Source organism: Rhinoderma darwinii, chromosome 2 (genome assembly GCF_050947455.1).
Source record: "Rhinoderma darwinii isolate aRhiDar2 chromosome 2, aRhiDar2.hap1, whole genome shotgun sequence".
NCBI lineage: Eukaryota > Metazoa > Chordata > Amphibia > Anura > Rhinodermatidae > Rhinoderma > Rhinoderma darwinii.
Window position 1 is genome coordinate 421,234,307 of NC_134688.1, and position 20,991 is coordinate 421,255,297.

Sequence of the window (20,991 nt, forward strand, 5' to 3'; positions counted from 1 at the left end):
TAAAAATTTATGGCATACAGCTGCCCTTAGTGTATGTTCACACGTGGCATTTTTTTTTTTTTTTTTTTAATTCTTTGGGAATGACGAGAATTTTTAAGTGTAATGACAGAATGTCAAAGGCGACATTAGTGTATAAAACACTGGGTGGATTAAAAAAAAGTTGAGGCATAAGATGGCCCACTGTGACTATTGCCCAAGGGCCAGCCTGGAGCTGCCCCTGACCAAGCAGGGTACGAGGGAGCTATGCGTTGGGAAGATAATATCCCAATGTACGCCACTATAACAAAATGCATACAGTTTTTTGATTTTTAACAACACACAATTATCCCGCGCATAACATTTTTTCTTTTTACTGGAGATCTCTGTATGGTATACCGACGTTTACAACTACCCAAAGGATGCCAAAAAGGACATAGAAATAGAAGGGTCACATATACAGATTGAAAAAGTGTCTATTATAATATATATATATATATATATATATATATATATATATATATATATATATAACAAAAATACTCTTTCTACAAGGGAATAACCGGCAGCAGGATTATCCAACAGAACATAACCCAGGAACAGACGGAATCTTGTAGACCAGGGGTCAGCAACCTTCGACACTCCGGCTGTTGTAAAAACTTCAACTCCCAGTTATGCCCTGCCAATGGCTTTAGGCCTTTTTCACACGAGCGTGTCAGTTTTGCACGCATTAAAAACCGCAGAGTTTTTCCTGCGTTGCAGTTCCGTGTGGCATCCGTGTACGGTGCGCGTCTGCATTAATGCGCATATGTCATCCGTATCGGACGTGTTGTTTTTTGTTTTTTTTAAGTCAGCAAAAACAAAAAAACAGGGCGTTTTTTTCCTCTCATTTCTTTAGCAACTGTTGCGTGAATCACGGACAGCACACGGATGACGTTGACTTGAAAAAAAAGTTAGGCTGACATTTGTCCATCCTTGATTAATCCATCAATTAATTTACATTTAAAAGGTGTTTAGCGTGTCTATATACATTATTAGGGAAAATAGACCTCAGGAGGGGGTCCACGCTCAGCAACCCCCCCCCCCCCCCCTCCTATGAGCCAGAGTAGAGGCAGCTAACTAATAGCTGTTCTGAGAGACTGGAACTATCCATTTTTGCATTAATAGCGATTTCCCTGAATAGACGCGAAGTAATACAGGGGAGACCAATGGAAACTTCCACCAGCAAAAACAGTTGTCTTCATGAAAGTCATAATTACACTCACCGGTAATTAGATTTTCCAGAAACCCATGACAGCACCTCCCCAAAGGACAAGAAACCTGTAAAAAAAAAAAAGAACCTTCCACACTGCTCAGTGGTTTACAGAGCAAATTAGACGTGACTATAGAGTTTCATAATAAATATACAGTACTATGCAAAAAACCACCACAAGTGTCACAGGACACGGTCAAATGGCTAAGTGGTCCCTGCGTACGGTTAAACACCTCCAAAGTACAGGAGAGAAGTAACAAAATAGAAAACTCCAATACATCATACCTTACAACTGAGAAACGGGCGTCGGACACTAATATATATATATAAAATATCAATTTTATTAATAGAGGAGATATAAAATATACAGAGGATCCAAAAACAAGATTGGACTGTACATGGGCCACAGAAGTGCACAAATTAGTACCACAACAATAACATTAGTAAATGAATGTGGGATTGAAAAAACGCATGGTACTAATGAAAAAGGTAGGCAACATGAGGTATAGAGAAGGAGGCGAAACTAACGAGTCTAGCTTAAATAACCCACCTAGGGACAAGAGAAGTAAGTTATATGTACAAACACGAGGATGGTAACATCTAATGATGGAATTATGAGCGTCTATGCTAACAAATAGGTCTCAAAAGATGTCCAAAAGAGTATAGCTGAGAATGGGTAGCGTCCCCAGCAGAGTAAAGTAATTTGGTATGCCTTACCCATACGTGTCAGATGTGGCCCAGAGAAAAAAAATAGCGCCCCCTTGTGGAAAAATGCTGCAAAGTAAGAAAGCTTTCAAAACTAGAAGTGTTAATTGTATTTTGTGAATTGATAGAAAGGCCACCTTTTGCCTTCAAAAACAGCATCAATTCTTCTAAGTACACTTGCACAAAGTCATGGATTTTGTAAGATTATAGTCTGGTATAATTGGTTAATCATACATGAAACAGGTGATAATGATAATCATTTTCATATGTAGGTTAAAACAGTCATTAACTGTAATAGATACAGCTGCTTAAAATCCGGTGACGAACAGTCAAACTCTGCTACAAAGGGGAGGTTGTGGAAGACTGTTTCATGTCACTAGTTCACCATGGCACGAAAAAAAAAAAAACGGGCAAAGATTTAAAAGCAGACTGGGGTTTCAATATGTGCAATTCAAACTCTTTTGAAGAAGCACAAAGAAATAGCAACGTTGAGGATCGTAGACGCAGTGGTCGGCCAAGGAAACTTAATGCAACGGATCAAAGACACGTCATACTTACTTCCCTTCAAAATTGTGCCATCAGCTCGGAACCGGCAGAAACCAGTGGGACCCAGGTACGCCCATCTATTGTTCGGAGAAGTCTGGCTAAAAGTGGTCTTCATGGAAGAATTGCGGCCAAAAAGGCATAGCTTCGACGTGGAAACAAGGCCAAGCAACTAAACTATGCACGAAAATAGAAACTGGGGTACAGAAAAATGTCAGCAGGTGCTCTGGACTGATGAGTCAATTTTAAATAGCCCTGATCTCAACATCGAGTTTGTCTGGATTACATGGAGAGAAGGATTTAAGGAAGTCTACATCCACAGAAGATCTGTGGTTAATTCTTCAAGATGTTTGGAAAAACCTCCTTGCGAGTTCCTTCAAAAACAGTATGCAAATGTACCTAGAAGAATTGATGCTGTTTTGAAGGTAAAGGGTGGTCACACCAAATATTGATTTGATTAAGACTTCTCTTCTGTTCATTCACTTAATTGAATTTTGTTGATTGATCAAAAACAAAAAAACTAACATCCTAGATTTTAAATCACTTATTTTTCCACCACGGTTTAAAACTTTTGCACAGTACTATATACATTTATATAGATATATAGATTTTTTTTTTTCTTGCAACACCTTGTGCCAACACATATTACCATTAAGAAGAAGTAAAGTTAGGAAGGGAGTAAAAAGTGCCGTCATGGATTACGGAAAATCCAATTACTGGTGAGCGTAATTACAATTTTTCCCCTTCACCCATGAATGAATCAGGAGAGACAATAGAGGAGTTATTCCTAGAGAGGGACCACCGCTGGCAAAACCAGTCTAAAAAAAGTCTAGTCTATAATTACGGAAGAAGGTCGATGCAGAAGACCAAGTGGCTGCCCTATAGATAGCACTTATCAAATCTTCTGCCCTTTCAGCCCAATAAGTATCCAAGGCCCTACCAGAATGAGCCTTCAGACCTACAGGAACAGGCTCTCCTACTAATTTATATGCTACGTTAATAACCTATTTTATCCACTTGGTTAGAGTGTTTGCTGCCCCTTTGCCTTTATTAGGCCCCTGAAATTGTCCAAAAAGGAGCAAGATTTTCTTAAAACGTGAAAACGGTAGTAGACTCAATATACTAAAGTAGGTACCTTCTGACATCTAGGCAATTGAAACTTCTCTATCTGAAATGGGATTGATACAAAAAGGAAAAAACAATTTTCTGGGATTTATGAAAACAGAAAAAACATTTTTAGACTGAAAGGCTAGATCAGGTTTGATAATCACCCCATCTCCAAGATATTGGTATAGTGAAGATTAACAAAACAGGGACTGCATTTCACCTGGAGTAACCTGGTACAGAGGATTGCTACTAGAAAAATAGTTTTACAGGTAAGGACTTTTAAGAAAATAGACTATTGGCTCAAAGGGTGCAGATGGTTATTTAGATTCCATGTAAAAACACCTGAAGTGGAGCCTGGGTAGTAAGAGAGTCTATTCTTGATTGTTAAGAACGGTTTTACAAACTCTAGCATAAGTTTTGGATATCACTCCCTTCCTATTTTATAAGGGTTTCTGTCACCCTCTCAGAGAAGCCTTTTTCTAAAAAGGAAAATCGCCTTTCAAGATCCATGCTGAGAAGCGTAAGGACTAGACTTTGAAACAGATCTCGTGTGTCTGGCAGTACTCAAGATTTAGATATGGATAATACCCCACTATCTGCGCTGTATTTTTTATTTTTTTAATTAACACCTTTGGGAGCAGGCATAGATTAGATCCTGATTAAATCTGAACAGGAAAGAATCCACTCCCAGAGAAAAGTCTTCTGTATTTAGGCAGTAAAACATATCCACTTTCCGGTTTTGCCTGGTAGCAAAGAGGTTTATCAGAGGCCTGCCCTAGAGTCTGACGATTGAGAAATACTCTGGTTTAAGAATTAAAGACATGATCCACCTGGGCCTGGCACTTCTTGATTGTGGTGGCATAAAAACAGAAGTCTTCCAGGTATAAATAAGATGTCCTTTTCTCTTATATGGGCAACCACCTCAGCAATTAGTTGTGCAGAACCATGGAAACCCCGAAGGGGAGAGCCTGAAACTGGAGATGGGTTAGATAAAACTATACAAAAACGGACACTCTTAGAAACTTCTGGATAGAATAAATACTAAGAACAAACAGCAGATCAAGGAGTGGATGAACAGAGCAGGTGAAAATTAAGAAAGTTAGAGTCCTCACTACTTCAAGGAATTAGTCCATATATACATATACTGCACCGCTCAGACGATCTCTGGACATGGCACAAGGGTAAACTAGACAATGTTTGCCTCAATGCAGCAAATGGAAAACCGCTCTGTGTACAACCTTCTGCAGAACGTATTCTGAGCCCAGTGGTTCTACCTCCAACCACGTGTGCAGAGTGGAAAAAAGGCCCTATTTCAGGCTAATAGAGAATTGGGATAGTGCAGTATTGCCACTCACTATCTGAAAGCAGAAAGTTACTTTATTATACGCACAATAAGTAGGATAAAAATGTGCATATAAAATATCAAGCAGCAGCCCGACCCTGGGTTTCGCCCTATTCCGGCTTCTTCTGGAGCATCGCATTCCTGGAAGGTGCTAAACTCTAGTTTGACTCCAAGTTTAAGGATTCAAGAACTATCAAACATTTTAAAAACGCCAAATAGAAAACACTATTATCAGCTGCTTTTTCAAGAAAGGAGCTAAAAATTAACTCACTCTCAGGGCATGACACATAATCTAGACTTTGAAGTTACATCTCCTGGCCAGAATTTTAACCAAAGAGCTGTTCTAGAAGCATTAGATGACAAACAGGAACCAGCTAATAACAATCACATCTAAGTTCACACAGCACCATCTTCCAGCCAAGCCGTCTGTCACGCTGACCTGATGGAATCTGCTTTGGCGGCAAGATACAATCCGCATCCATTTCTGGACACCAAGACTCTCCCAGGTCCAATGCAATCCTGCCATCACTACCGGTTGTGCTGCCATTACATGTGGCTGACACAGAAGATGGCTTTAGTTTACCATTAACCTGGGTCTAGTACTGTCTATCCCCGATCCTGGATATTAATACAGTCGTCATGTGAGGGGAAAAACACCAAACCCGGTGCCAGGGATACATTGGGTGCCGCACGAGCCACTCTGTGTACCATGAAGTCAGTATCTACAAGGGACATACGCAGCCTAATGGTAGGATACCAAAAGTGCCAGGCCAGGGCACCTAAAGGAGGAGGAAGAGGACGACGACAAGTAGTCAAACAAGGCAGGAACTACGCCCTTTTATTTAACTAGGACAGTACCTAGAAAACAAAAAGGTCTCCAGGAACAGGATGGATTTTAATTTTTATATTTAGCTAAAATTATTGCAAAAGGAAAATAGGTGGGAAAGTAGACGTATCATTACAAGTCCACTTGGCAGGTAACCTTTACAGCATTATATTAAACCGCAGAAAATGCATTGTTATCAACTACGCTGACCTTCCTGCAGGACAGGCTCATGGAGAATCTGATTTTCATGATAAAGGCTCCATAATTTATTGCTTATCTCTTGGCTACAGCACCAGAGCGTGACTGTTGTTCCACCCTCAAAATGTAATTTGATGTAAAGTACAAAATAGAGAAGCTCTGAGAACATCCCTCGAGAGAACAAGATATCAGCAAATGGTAGAAGACACATTATTGTGTAGAATATTATAAAAATCATACAGGCTTGAAGCGATTAGATATTTACAGGCCTAGTCAGTCTCGTTCCACCAAAAGCATCTTCAAGGTGACACCACCTGAAAATCTTCACAATATTACATACGCTATAGGTTCATTTTGTTGTTACTAATAATTTATATAGTTATGAAACTCCTAATGCTTAACATTGAAGCCAACCTCCCCCACCATGAAGTCTTATGCCATGGTCTGCTAATGCCAAAGCAATTAATTAAGCTAAAATGAGCGACAATTTGCTCCTTGTAATCCCCATTTTAATCCAGTTGTATAACCCTCGAGGAGGTGTTTGCGGGTAGATTTAGGAGGGAGGCAAAGACACAAAATCCTGCTAATCACGTACAAGGCTCTGGTGAATGCCTGCTTCACACGTTCCTGCCCGGCTGCACAATAATAGCTAGATAATAATCCCGGCAATCCAGCCATTATTTATTATGCATGATAAACTCCTTGCGTGAATGCTTTTTCTCTATAACAAACATGATAGCAAATAATAGAGCTGCCGCAATAAAGTCGTAACATTGATATCTGCAACACTAAACAAAGTGACGGAAGGAAATGGTCTTTATTACCAAAATAAATACAAACAATAAGCCAGTCTGGGTTTGGACTTGCCCACCAAAGGATCCTTTGGTGGACTCCGGTTATAAAACACTAATGGGCCTCAAGGTTCTGCAGAAGACAACTCCATTTGGAGCGGACTTTGCAGCCAATCACTTGCCACTCATGTCTATATCTTACGCACAAATTAGACACGGATAGTACGTGGTCTGTTCAATGATGACCAAGAGTGGAGGAGCACATGTTCTGTAAAGATGGTGGGCCTCAAAATAATTTCCTCTGCTGAACCCAAGGAACCACAGTATGATACTGAGCCAGTTCTTCATAGTTGCAAATGCCTCACACAAAAACACTTGGTTAACCAGGTTGAAAAATAAAAGGGTGCAGTCATGTGTTTGGCCACCCATCCTAAGGAGAATCACTTTTGCCCTTGAGCGTCAATGTGATGAAAGCAGGGCTTTTCTTCCTATGCAGAGTAAGGAAGACCTTCTTGTTGGACATAAGGAAGTGGGGGGACGGGGACAAAAAGATAGAGGATTGGTAATGTAGAATAGTACTTTAAAGGCTATGTACACTTTTAAAAAGCTCTTTTTTTATTAAAGGGGTTTTCCCACAAACACACTTATTCTTTGTTCACAGGATAGGGGATACGGGTGATCGCTGGGGGCCCCAGCGATAATGGGAACAGTAGATCGAAAGACCCCTGAAGTGCTCCATGAGAATAGAGCGCTGGTGGGCATGCTCAGCCATCGGTCCATTCATTTCTGTGGGTCTTTCAGGACTCCGGCAGCTCCATAGAAATGAATGGAGCACTTCGGGGCAATCTCGGTCCCCAGTTATTATCGCTGGGAGTCCCAGTGGTCAGAGTCACAGCGATCACGCATGTATCCCCTTTCCAGAGGATAGGGAATACAAGTGTTTGTGGGAAAACCACTTTCAATTTAATGTTTTAGGCTATTTTGAACCTTTAAATGAAATTTTAGTTAAAAAATGGTGTCGTTTTTCCAATACGGCTTCTATGTAGCCTCTATACATAGAAGCAGTGCCGGTATCAGCACCTGACGAACTCAGGCAAGTGCCGGGGCCCACTACCCTTCGGGGTGGGCCAACTCGGCCGCCGCCGTGTGTGAACGCTGCATGGCTCCTCCAGGAGTGGAATCCCCGGCCAGAGTGTTGTCGACGGGATTCTGCTTCTCGAGGAAGCCCCGTTCGCTATGGCAGAGCAGGGAGGTAGCTCCCTACTCTGCCATTTACTAGGCTACAGACTCCCGGGCAGAGTGCTAGAAGTGGCTCTGCCCTGGGACTCCGCCTCTCGGCAAGCCCCTGACCACTGTCCATATATGGACAGTGATGTCAGGGGCTTCCCCCAGAGTTCCGGAGCAGAGCCTATACTAGCGTGCTGCAACTCCGGCTCTGGGGTTTCCCCTGACATCACTGTCCATATATGGACAGTGATGTCAGGAGCAGAGCTGGAGTCCCAGGCAGAGCGATAATAGCCTGGGACTTTGGCTCTGTGATTGCCCCTGACATTCCTATGTCGACAGTGATGCCAGGGGCTTCCCCAAAGCCGGAGTTCCGGAGCAGAAGCCTATACTAGCGCTCTGCTATAAGCCAATTCCGTCAGTTCAGCTAAAAGCTCTCAAAAGTGTACATAGCCTTTAAAATACAACTTTGTGTGCAGTACCAAGGAACAGAAGTGACATTCCAAGACTATATAAAAAAAAAGTTTTATATCTTGGTTTTGTGCCCAGATGAGAAGTTATAAATGCCTGCAGATGTTCCGATTCATTGCTGTTCATCATTGCTGACAATACTTTCAACAGATGAAAAAAAAATCAAATAAATCAATTCATTATAAACCTGTTAAATCATCAGTCGTGGTGAGCACATAAAACGTAAACTCTGGACAACCTGGCCATAAGTACATATCGAAGCTCCATTAGGCTCTGTTCACATTTGCCTAGTGGCTTCCACAACGTCTTAAAGAGGCTCTGTCACCACATTATAAGTGCCCTATCTCCTACATAAGGAGGTCGGTGCTCTAATGTAGGTGAAAGTAATGCTTTTTATTTAGAAAAACGATCTATTTTTACCACTTTATGAGCGATTTTTAGCCTTATGCTAATGAGTTTCTTAATGCCCAAGTGGGCGTGTTTTTACTTTAGACCAAGTTGGCGTTGTACAGAGGAGTGTATGACGCTGACCAATCAGCGTCATGCACTCCTCTCCATTCATTTACACTGCAGATAGCGATATAGCTATATCGTTATGTGCAGCTACATACACACTATAACATTACTGCAGTGTCCTGATAATGAATATACATCACTACCAGCCTGGATTTCATGTGTACTCAGAATCCTGACACGTCAATCTTTTCTGTGAGATTTCCAGCAAGGCAAACGTAATCTCGCGAGATTACAATGTAAACGAGATTACATTTGCCTTGTTGGAAATCTCACAGAAAAGATTCAGACGTGTCAGGATTCTGAGTACACATGACGTCCTGGCTGGAGGTAATGTATATTCATTATCAGGACACTGCAGTAACGTTATAGTGTGTGTATGTAGCTGCACAAAACGATATAGCTATATCGCTAGTGCAGTGTAAATGAATGGAGAGAAGTGTATGACGCTGATTGGTCAGCGTCATACACTCCTCTGTACAACGCCCACTTGGTCTAAAGTAAAACACGCCCACTTGGGCATTAAGAAACTAATTAGCATAAAGCTAAATATCGCTCATAAAGTGGTAAAAATAGATCGTTTTTCTAAATAAAAAGCACTGCTGTCACCTATATTATAGCGCCGATCTCCTTATGTAGGAGATACGGCACTTATATTGTGGTGACAGAGCCTCTAAGTCACGGTAACTTTATTCTGCGGGCCGATACGATTACGGCGATAAAGTTCTAGGATGGTTAGTGCTTTACCAGTATTTGTTAGAGAAAAAAAAAATGGTATTCACAGATGCAGCAAAATCTCTAAAATTAAGTATTAAAATGTCGCTTGCGGTATGCTAATTACCGTGTAAGAGTTACGGGTTGGAGGAGGCCGTTAGTGACGTAGAGCGACTGGGCAATGTCAATCAAGCCTAGAGAGGCAAGTTTGGAAACCGGACTGCGTGACTCCAGGATAGCGGCATTAACCCTCCACCACTCAATGACTTATAGCGTAATCAGATTACTGCACGCGCAGTTGTAAACGTAGATTTTGCATCTGTGAAACATACAGAGGCATGTTTGGAAACCTTGTCAGGTCATGTATGACAGCAAGGTGGCGGTTTGGGGGGCTAGAATGACCTGGCTAGTTCCTTAAGGGAGAAACGCTCTTTACAGCATCTGTAATTTAGGCTAGTAATAATTCCAAGTGTTTAGAGGCCAGCTCACATAGTATGTGGACAGCATAAACCTATACCATATCATATACAGTGCCTTGCGAAATTACCCCCCTCCCCCGCATTGGTGTTTTTCGTGTTTTGTTGCATTACAACTTGGAATTAAAAAGGATTTCAAATTAGATTTTATGTGATGGACCTAACAAAATAGTCCAAATTGTTTAAGAAAAAAAACAGAAAACTTAAAAATTGTGAGCGCATATGTATTTGCCACCCAACTCACTCCGCTATGAAACTCCTTTATATAGTATGGTAAAACTAATTAACTTCAGAAGTCAAATAATTAGAATACGATCTCTCTGTGTGCAATGAAAGTGTCACATGATGTAAGTATAAATACAACTGTTCTGACCCCAAGTCTACACACACTACTAAGCAACATGAAGACCAAGGAAAACGCCATACAGGACAGAGACAAAGTTGTGGAGAAGTAGCGATTAGGGTTGGGTTATAAAAACAAAGTATCCCAAACTTTAAACATCCCCCAGAGCACCATTAAAACAAAATGGAAAGCATATGGCACAACTACAAACCTGAAAAGAGAAGGCCACCCACCAAAACCCAGACCGGGCAAGGAGAGCATTAATCAGATTCAACAAAGACACCAACGATAACATTGAAGGAGCCCCGAAGATCCACAGCGGAGATGGAAGTATATGTCCAAGTGGGCGTGTATTATGTGTGTACATCTGTGCGTTTTTACTTGTTTTACTAGCTGGGCGTTGTGAATGGAAGTGTATGATGCTGATGAATCAGCATCATCCACTTCTCTTCGTTACCACCCAGCTTCTGGCAGTGCACAGACACACAGCGTGTCCTCGCGAGATCACGCTGTGACGTCACTCACTTCCTCCCACAGGAACTTCATCGCGTCGGATGAGCGAGGACACGCTGTGTGTCTGTGAACTGCCAGAAGCTGGGTGGTAACGAAGAGAAGTGGAGGATGCTGATTCGTCAGCATCATACACTTCTATTCACAACGCCCAGCTAGTAAAACAAGTAAAAACGCCCAGATGTAACGAACACAATACACGCCCAGCTGGACATAAGAAAGGCTCATTTGCATAAATATAAAAATGGTCATAACTTGGCCAAAAATGCTCGTTTTTGAAAAAAAACAAAACGTTACTGTTCTCTACATTGCAGCGCCGATCACCTGCAATACGAGATAGGGGTTTGAAAATCTGGTGACAGAGCCTCTTTAATAAAAAAAAATCATGAGAAAACACGTTTTGAGTTTACTGAACAGCATGGGTCAGACTCCCCAAACACATGGAAGAAAGTTCTCTTGTCAGAGGAGACTAAAATTTAACTTTGGCCAACATGGAAAACACTGGCGCAAACCCAACACTTCATCGGCCCAACGAGCACCATTCCCACAGTGAAGCATGGTGGTGGTGGCAGCATCAGGCTGTGCGGAGGCTTTTCATCAGCAGGGACTGGAAAACTGGTCAGGATTGAAGGAGAAATGGATGGCAGTAAATACAGGGCAATTCGAGGAAAACCTTTTTTAGCCTGACAGATGGACGGAGGTTCATCTTCCAGCAGAACAATGACCCTAAATATACTGCTCAAGCTAAACTGGAGCGGTTTAAGGGGAAACATTAATGTCTTGAAATGTCCAAGTCAAAGCCCAGGCCTCAATCCATTTGAGAATCTGTGGCATGACCTGAAGACTGCAGTACGCCAGCGCAAACCCATCTAACTTGAGGGAATTTAAGCCGTTTTGCCTCAAAGAACAGGGAAAAATCCCAGTGTCTAGATGTACTAAGCTAATAGAGACGTTCCCCAAGAGACTTGTAACTATAATTGCAGCAAAAGGGGTGAATACTTATGCCCATTACATTTCTTTGTTTCTTAATTATGGTTTGTGGCACAGTAAAAAAAATACTTAAACGGTTTTGCCATTCTTACCATCCCTTACCTAACTGGTCACTTTCATTTAAAATTCCAAATAAAAATGTTACAAAAAAAAAATAAAAATTATGAATGTGGTAGGCATGTTGTGTAAATCAAACAGTACAAGCCACCCCGAAAAATTTTTTTCATTTAAAGTTGTAATGCAACAAAACACGAAAAACACCAAGGGGGTGAATAATATCGCAAGGCACTGCAACACAGCCGGCATACCCGTACATCACTGACTGACACTAATGCAATGATTTTAGATGTAAAGACATAACTTTGTTACATAGACATGGAACAGAACGCAGATCTACATAGTAAACTGTAACATATGAAAACTAATGCTTTCTGATAAAAAAAAAAAAGCCTGACCCATATATATGAGGACCAAAATTTTTTTTTTTAATAACAGACATTTGATGAGCGTAATACTAAAGACCGGAAACAAAATTTGTTAAAATAATCTACATGACCACAGAGATCACAAGAGGAAGTAAAGTGCTATAAAGCTTTCCCTGTGCAACCAACTCATAAATGATGTAATTGTGAACCTTATTTAGCCTAGCAAATATACTGCGAGTGCCCTAATGTATTGGAAAACGGCCATCCCGAACCTACAGAAAAACTATTTGCAAAGTTGCTTTAGAGCAATATGAAAAAATAAACTGGTTGCGAAGGTAGATATAGCGGTTAAATATAAAGTCTAAACGTCCTGAGTACTTTTAGAACCTTTTAGGGGACATTAAGTAAAAAATAATTAAATATACATAAAATGATTATTATTATTATTTTTTAAATACAGTATAAAGAAGAAAAAAAACAAACAAAAAAAAACCCAAAACACACCTCAAGTCAAAAACATACATACAATAGACAATATCTATAACCCACCTGGATTACCCAAAACCTCACGTATTCTATATCAAAAGGTCTTGAAACCAAATGAGGAACATGAAAAACTAAAGAACAAAAACAAACAGTTTTTGGTAAGTAAATTATTTTGGAAGCCTAACAAATTAAACGCTACTCATTCAGGGGTTAAATACAGTACAGGATTCAAGTTCTCCATAATGGCACACAACATACGTGACCTGCAACCAACACGTGTCAATAAGAATGTACAACCAGTATAAAAAAAAAAAATAAAAAAAAACACAACCTCAGGTACTGACTGGCTAACAGAGAACACAAGTCAATTATGCAAGAAAGAGTCCAGGGCGGGCACCTGTTGGCACACTGGGACACACTGACAAATGTCTATCCTGCCAATGCTACTCTTTATATTCCAAAACCCAGGTAGTCAATAATAAACAAAAAACAATAAAATTCAGCACTCGTCACTGTAGGCCACTTGTGATTAAACAATATAAAACTAGTGAGGAGAAGAACATTTTCATATGGTTACATGCCGTACGAATCCGAAAAAAAAGAAATGGTGGCATTCTCGATCAGACTCCGTACGTGTGGGAGTTCGCCCCCTAGGAGTATTGCTTCGGCTGCACGGAGGCTGCACGGCTCCATACTACGGAGCGGAAATGCTGCCATGTACATAAACCCTGAGGGTATGTTCACACGGCCTATTTACGGACGTAAATCGGGCGTTTTTGCCCCGAATTACGCCTGAAAATAGCGCCTCAATAGCGTTGACAAACATCTGCCCATTGAAAGCAATGGGCAGACGTTTGTCTGTTCACACGAGGCGTATATTTACGCGCCGCTGTCAAAAGACGGCGCGTAAATAGACGCCCGCGTCAAAGAAGTGACCTGTCACTTCTTTGGCCGTAATTAGAGCCGTTATTCATCGACTCCAATGAATAGCAGCGCTAATTACGCCCGTAATTGACGCGGCGTTCAAGCGCCTGCACATGCCGGTACGGCTGAAATTACGGGGATGTTTTCAGGCTGAAACATCCCCGTAATTTCAGCCGTAACGGACGCCCTCGTGTGAACATACCCTGAAAGTGAAATCTATTATTGTGGGAGAAAACTACTACTTGGATACAGCGACATGGAGCTCTATTACAAGCTCTGGTGCAGCCAGTTTTACAAACTCCAAATCTGTTCTCATCAGGTGAGTTTGTATTGCGTGAGTGACCAGCAATATAGTCCATTACTGGTGCCATGCTCTACCCGGCATGGGGAAGGAAGGGACGAGCCAGCAATATATGCCAAGGTGATGGCACCTCCAGAACAACATAAAGGAGTAGACAGCAGATAAACAAAAGCACATCAGGTTGTTTTTGTGTTATATTGTAAAAATTTTCTCATCTCCACATTTTACTCCGTCTATTTGCAGCACACAAAGTTCTACAACTCAAGGGCGCGTACCCTATTCTTACCCCCTTATTTCCCTTAGACATACCACCAATAAATAAAACATAGGAAACCACTAGTTCTATACCGAAATTATATATAAATCTATAAATATTCCGCTTTCCTGTACTTATGTAAGAATTATGACGGTCTCCTCCTCTGAGACATATGTCCCTCCTTCAGCCGACACGTGTATCCTAAATTATCCATACAGGGGCCGGAGTATAAAAGGAAAATCCTTTAACTCCTCTATCATCTGACATAGCATGGGAACCCTCAACAAGATTAGCACGGGTAATCCCATAATCTCCCTGGCACCAGGCACACAGGCCCGCATGGAAGAAGACACTACCTGTGGATTTTACGGAGGCGTTTTTCATGTTTCTTTGCACAGAGATATGGCAGTAACGCGGTGTATTCTGTGCTTTAGACCATTCTGACAGCTATAGACAAACATGCCACTAAATATCAGTGCCAGGTGTAGAGAAAACATGGGCAGCAAGTTACCATTCAATGCCTCAAGGGGGATAGGGCAGATTAAACCGTGAACAATTACATCTCAGCAACTGGGAACAGATTAAACGCTACAAAATACCGGCTATAAGATCATGTCAGTGTTTCCCCGGGTAGAAGAACAATAATCTTCCTCCCTTTAATGTTGAAATCATTATTACTACAGCATCTGGGCGGGTTGTTGTATAGAAAATGTGACTAAATAGAACTAGAAATGGTTAACACATGTATTATGCTCTGGGTATAGCTACGGCTGTCAGCGGGAAATTCCACCCAAGGCCGGGTTCCCACACAGCGTAAACGCTGCGGAATATCCACAACGGAATTCTGTGACGAAATTCTGCAGTGTAAAGTAGCAGCAAAGTGGGTGAGATTTAGTAAATCTCATGCCCACGCTGCGGAAGAAAAAGCAGCGTAAAGCTTAATAAATTGACCCGCGGAGCATGTCAATTTATGCTGCGTTTTCATTGATTTTCTGCTGCGGGTTTTCTCTATTGAATTCAATGGGGATGCAAAAACCGAAACTGAAAGCCACGTGTTGGGACTTTTGCGGCGTATTTGCAGTGTTTATGCTGCAAAAATCGCAATGCCGGAAAAAAACCAGACATACGTACCCAGAACGCCCTTTTTTGTGCACTCCGGCCTCCTGGGATGACGTTGTATCCCATGTGACCGCTACAGCCAATCACAGGCTGCAGAGTCACATGGCTTGAAATGTCATCCAGGGAGGACGGAGCGGACATCGGAGGGAGTGGGTATGTGCGTTTAAATTCGCAGCATAAATTCCGTCCGAAAAATTGCACAGAAGAATTCTCTGAATGATAAAACCCTGTTTCGGCCTATAACAACTTCTACACATTACCACTTTAGCGGAGTAACGGTGTATTCACTCACCGCTGCAAATCTCAGTAAAAACGCATGCGTTGTTGCAATGCGAGTTTCAGCCGCGCAACAAAAAAAGTGGCAAAACCACATTGTGTGAATAAACCCTTAGACTCCACACCAGGGGGACTCCAGGATGCCGAGCTATGAGGAGTTATTTGATGGGGTCCTCACACTGTTTATCTGCTTTACTATCCTAGTGACATAGAAGAAATGCCGTGGTCACCAGCGAGTGCCAAGAATAAAAAATAAAAATAAGCTTTTTCTTAAGAGCTGCAAATAGATCTACTGTTAAAGCCCCAAACTCCTTCTCGTATCTCAACTTCCTGGACACAGAGGAGTCCGATACGAGATTGGAAATTGGGACAAACTGCAATTGCCCAAGAATTTTTTCATTTAGGGCTCATGTATACGGCAGAGCCCTGTGCAGCACCTTTATTACAGAGCCGTTAACCGCACCGTCCAGGCCAATTGTACCCTGTGAAGGGAAGAACACCTCCATACATACAGGGTTTGATGGGGCTTTTTTGCTTCCATTGAATTCTTAGAAATCTGACTGAAAAAACTCCATTTGAAATCAGAGGTATATGGGGAGGTACAGTCAAGGGTACAGCACCTTCATAGAAGCCGTATCACGAACCCGTAAAATACGGAGCCACACCACGGCCTTGTGCCTGAGCCCGGAGTTATTATAGAACAATAATAATTGTAGATTAAAAATGTCACCCCCTGCTGGAAATTATTATATTGCCCTTATGCACATACTGAGTATCACTACGATTTTTTTGCATCACCGCGCGAACAGTTATGATCAGTTACTAAGTACAAGGTCTGTAGAGGCCGCTATACAAACATGTATACAGTATATACCATTATACAGCCACAATATAATGTCTAAGTACAAGGTCTGTAGAAGCCGCTATACAAACATGTATACCATTATACAGCCACAATATAATGTCTAAGTACAAGGTCTGTAGAAGCCGCTATACAAACATGTATACAATATATACCATTATACAGCCACAATATAATGTCTAAGTACAAGGTCTGTAGAGGCCGCTATACAAACATGTATACAATATATACCATTATACAGCCGCAATATAATGTCTAAGTACAAGGCCTGTAGAGGCCGCTATACAAACATGTATACAATATATACCATTATACAGCCACAATATAATGTCTAAGTACAAGGTCTGTAGAAGCCACTATACAAACATGTATACAATATATACCATTATACAGCCACAATATAATGTCTAAGTACAAGGTCTGTAGAGGCCGCTATACAAACATGTATACAATATATACCATTATATAGCCACAATATAATGTCTAAGTACAAGGTCTGTAGAAGCCACTATACAAACATGTATACAATATATACCATTATACAGCCACAATATAATGTCTAAGTACAAGGTCTGTAGAGGCCGCTATACAAACATGTATACAGTATATACCATTATACAGCCACAATATAATGTCTAAGTACAAGGTCTGTAGAAGCCACTATACAAACATGTATACAATATATACCATTATACAGCCACAATATAATGTCTAAGTACAAGGTCTGTAGAGGCCGCTATACAAACATGTATACAATATATACCATTATACAGCCACAATATAATGTCTAAGTACAAGGTCTGTAGAGGCCGCTATACAAACATGTATACAGTATATACCATTATACAGCCACAATATAATGTCTAAGTACAAGGTCTGTAGAAGCCGCTATACAAACATGTATACAGTATATACCATTATATAGCCGCAATATAATGTCTAAATACCATGCTATATAACAGAACCATAAAGTGCCCACATAATACTGCCACATAGTGCCCATAAAACAGCTCTACTTGGTACCAGATCCATATAACAACCCCATGTAGTTTCTAAATGGATTCCAATATATAAAGGGGGCAGGGAAGTGAAGGTCTCCAAATAGTGCAGGACCCAGGGCAATTGCCCCTTTTGCTTATGCCTATGCTATAATCCTGTACTGTGCCCAATGGCTTTAGATCACTGGATCCCTGATCCAGTCCAGGTTTTAATCCTCCCATCTCAACAGGTAAAGCAGATGCCCACATACATAATATCGTACTAGACAGAGTACCGGACGTGACTTGTGTCCATAATAAAGGGCTAGGATTATAAAGATGCCTGCTCCATGGCTGGAGGAGGATGCACTGACCGCCTGTGATCTTCTGCAAGGCGAGCACATCATCCGGAGTGATGTGAGGCTTCCTGAGCAGCTGCTCCTCCGTGCTGCCCGCAGCCGCCACCACCTGCCCGCCGCTCTGCTTCACCTTCATGCTGCCCTCCTGCGTTCTGCTGCCGGGGAGAGTGTCAGTGCCCAGGGAGGAAGAGCTCATTCTCCGGGGAAGGAACAGACAGAGAGCCTGGAGGAAGTAAGCAAGACACGGAGAGAGCGAGAGATTGTCAAGAGCGCAGGAGTGAGGAGGTGGATCCCAGTGACCTGCCCGCCCGATTCACTTCTAATCCGGAGACTGTACATCAAACGCAAAAAACACGTCAGGCTCACACTTGCCGGGCGCCCACCTGTGCTGATAGGATATGTCTGTCAATAAAAACGCCTGCGCCCGCCCGCTTCGGAAGTGAGCAGCACCGATAATAACATAGTAACTGGGAGATATATTGGGAGGTGAATGTTATACAAACGGGAAGGAGGTGGAGGGCGGATTTGCCTTATTTATACGGCCGTAATAACATGGGGCCCTCTGATTGGCTGACGGAGAAGAACAATGGAGCTGTTATGACAGGGTGATAATGATGCAAATCTGCTGGGGGTTGTACAGATAAAGCCTCAGACTCTGCGTTTACCTGAGGAGCCGTCATTGTGGAGAATTGATTCACCAGGTTCAGGTTTTGCAGTGATAGGGCAGATTCTACTGGTGAATCAATGGAGAAGAGACATTTTTTCTTTTTTTTTTTTACAGGGAAGCTCCACCTTAGGAGCCTGTGAAGTGAATATATTAGAAAATTGCTTAAATAGCAATGACCTGTTATCCAGGTGAATAACAAGTAACGCTAGGGCCCTATAGCAAAGCTGAAATGGGGCCCCATAGCAAAAACTCGAATGGGGACCCACTTCAGGATGACTATCTGCAGCCAGCGGGCTCAAGAAATGGGAAGCTTATTACCAGGGCCATATCTAGCTTACCCTAGTAGGGCATAAGGACAGGGGTAACTGTTGGCAAATCCAAAAGGAAAGAAAGGTATAAAGAAAAGACTGATGAATCTTTTTTCTTTTGTGCCCAATTTTGTGTTTGGCTAAAAAAAACTGAGACAAAAACTGCACCAAAATTGCGTGTGTGATTCTGGCCTTACAGATGTTTTCATGAAAAACCATATGGACATTAACAATCATTTTGAAAACCGCGTCAATTTGCGGTAAAGTTTATCAGCGTGGTTTTCGGTTGTGGCCGGATAGGGCTGCTGCCTGTGTGTACCCTGAAAGCTGCAGGGCACTTTTGTATTTTTGGAGCTACATTGAAAACCTTTCCTGGTTTGTCTTACTGTATGAGAAGGGGATGCAGCTACCGAGAGGTGGAGGCCCCTGAGCAATTGCCCCCTCTATAATCCTGCCGTGGTTCTGATTATTATAGTTTTCACTGTAACGCTTTTTTCCTCCTTTCCTTGGCCTCTTAGCGCTAATTTCCATTTATCCACTGCCTTCTCTCTGTCCTTCACCCGCAATGATCACTAACTGCCCCTTACAAATGAGGCTCCCTTTACAGTAAAGGCTGGTCTCTTAAATTGCTTGGCCCATTTCAACTTCTATGCCCAATACGCTGGTAGTTACGCCCATGCTAATATCAGTTTTTATTGCGATCACTCTTTTTACAAGCAGGACTGTTCTGCTGATGACATTGCCGCATCCTATATATACGCTGGATTAATGGGGTTGTCCTATCAGGACCACACCCTATCCATACGCCCTATTTGATTCATAAAGCGGATCTCCATCCAAAAGGTACATATGAGGTTTGAAGAAAATAAGGGCAGATGGTGCTCCTCCGAGACTCCTCTCGTTAATTCCTTCCAATTTCACTTATAGTATGATATTGAAGAAGGATTATTAATAAAACTTAGCTTTTCTTAAGCTTGGTTACAACTTGGACCATCACACATTTATTATGAAACATTCACTTACATAACATATAGATGTCAAAAAGTCATCGGTTATAGATTCCTGTGCTCTGTAGCTAGAGTTGGGTCATGGGATACTCTATCTTGTAGTGCAATTGTCCACTACCGTTCGTGCCGTACCCTGTCTAATATCAAGTCTGCATTCAGACCAGATATCCCTACTCAGATCCGGAGCTATTCCCTAAAATGCCTCAAGGGTAGATGAGTACAATACAAAACTCCTACGCGTTTCACCCAATTTCAGGTTCGTCAGGGAGACGTCAGGAGTTTGTGTGATGTAACTCATTGGTGTTTGGCAGTGGCAGCGAGCGCTTCATTTTCGCGTCTTTCTATGTGTCATTGACGCCCTCCTCATCCGGAGGCTCGGACGCCCGAACGCCATTCAGCAGAGTTCAGTTACATCATACCCCTCCGTGATTCCCAATGCTTCATTGGGCCGATTCTCTTAGCGTCATCACTGGGGGGTTTATGCATCTCCCCCCTTGGCAGCTATAGATTAGTGTATGAGGATTTATCTCCCCCTTCATGCCTCTTACGTACAGACTATTTCTTCAGTATACTCAGATATAGTTAGAATGAGCCTCATAGGTTTCATATTTCTACATCCAATACATATAGAAGTGTCCGGTTATACAGCCCATATGATGACTACACCTGCCATCCGTTCTGTAGCATGACAGAGGATACATTTTCCCATATCTTTCAAAACCACATAAATTCTTGATCATACATATTCATATCACCGATTTGATTAGCCTCTCGGTACAGCTATTTTAATAGTGCTCATATCCAAAGTATGACCATCAGTCATAATCTGTCGTACCTAGTCATTTGGTAGCCCTACAGGAAACATGCAAAGTTCACATGATCGTTTATGCCTTCTGGGGCTACTGACCTCATTTTATATATCCATCTCAACTCCGGCTGCAGTAACAGTTTGTCCCATTCACCCCCCTCTCATGCTGGGTTGAATAAAAAGAATGAATTAACTTTGTTTCAACAAAATAAATCTAGATGTTTGACTCTTTAAA

At 41.8% G+C, this 20,991-nt stretch overlaps 1 protein-coding gene across 3 annotated transcripts in view; it reads right to left on the minus strand.

Moving 5' to 3' along the window:
• UNC119 (unc-119 lipid binding chaperone) overlaps positions 1–18,718 on the minus strand; it is a 51,413-nt gene extending 32,695 nt beyond the window's left edge. The window contains exons 1-2 of one of the 3 annotated variants that reach the window (XM_075854263.1): positions 18,632–18,718; positions 17,982–18,189 (exon numbers count right to left, since the gene is read on the minus strand). In XM_075854263.1, coding sequence (XP_075710378.1) covers positions 17,982–18,189; positions 18,632–18,646 — 223 coding nt within the window. In that variant the 5' untranslated portion in view covers positions 18,647–18,718. The other 2 variants (XM_075854264.1, XM_075854265.1) reach the window with 2 other exon arrangements.
• Between the last annotated feature and the right edge of the window lie 2,273 nt (positions 18,719–20,991).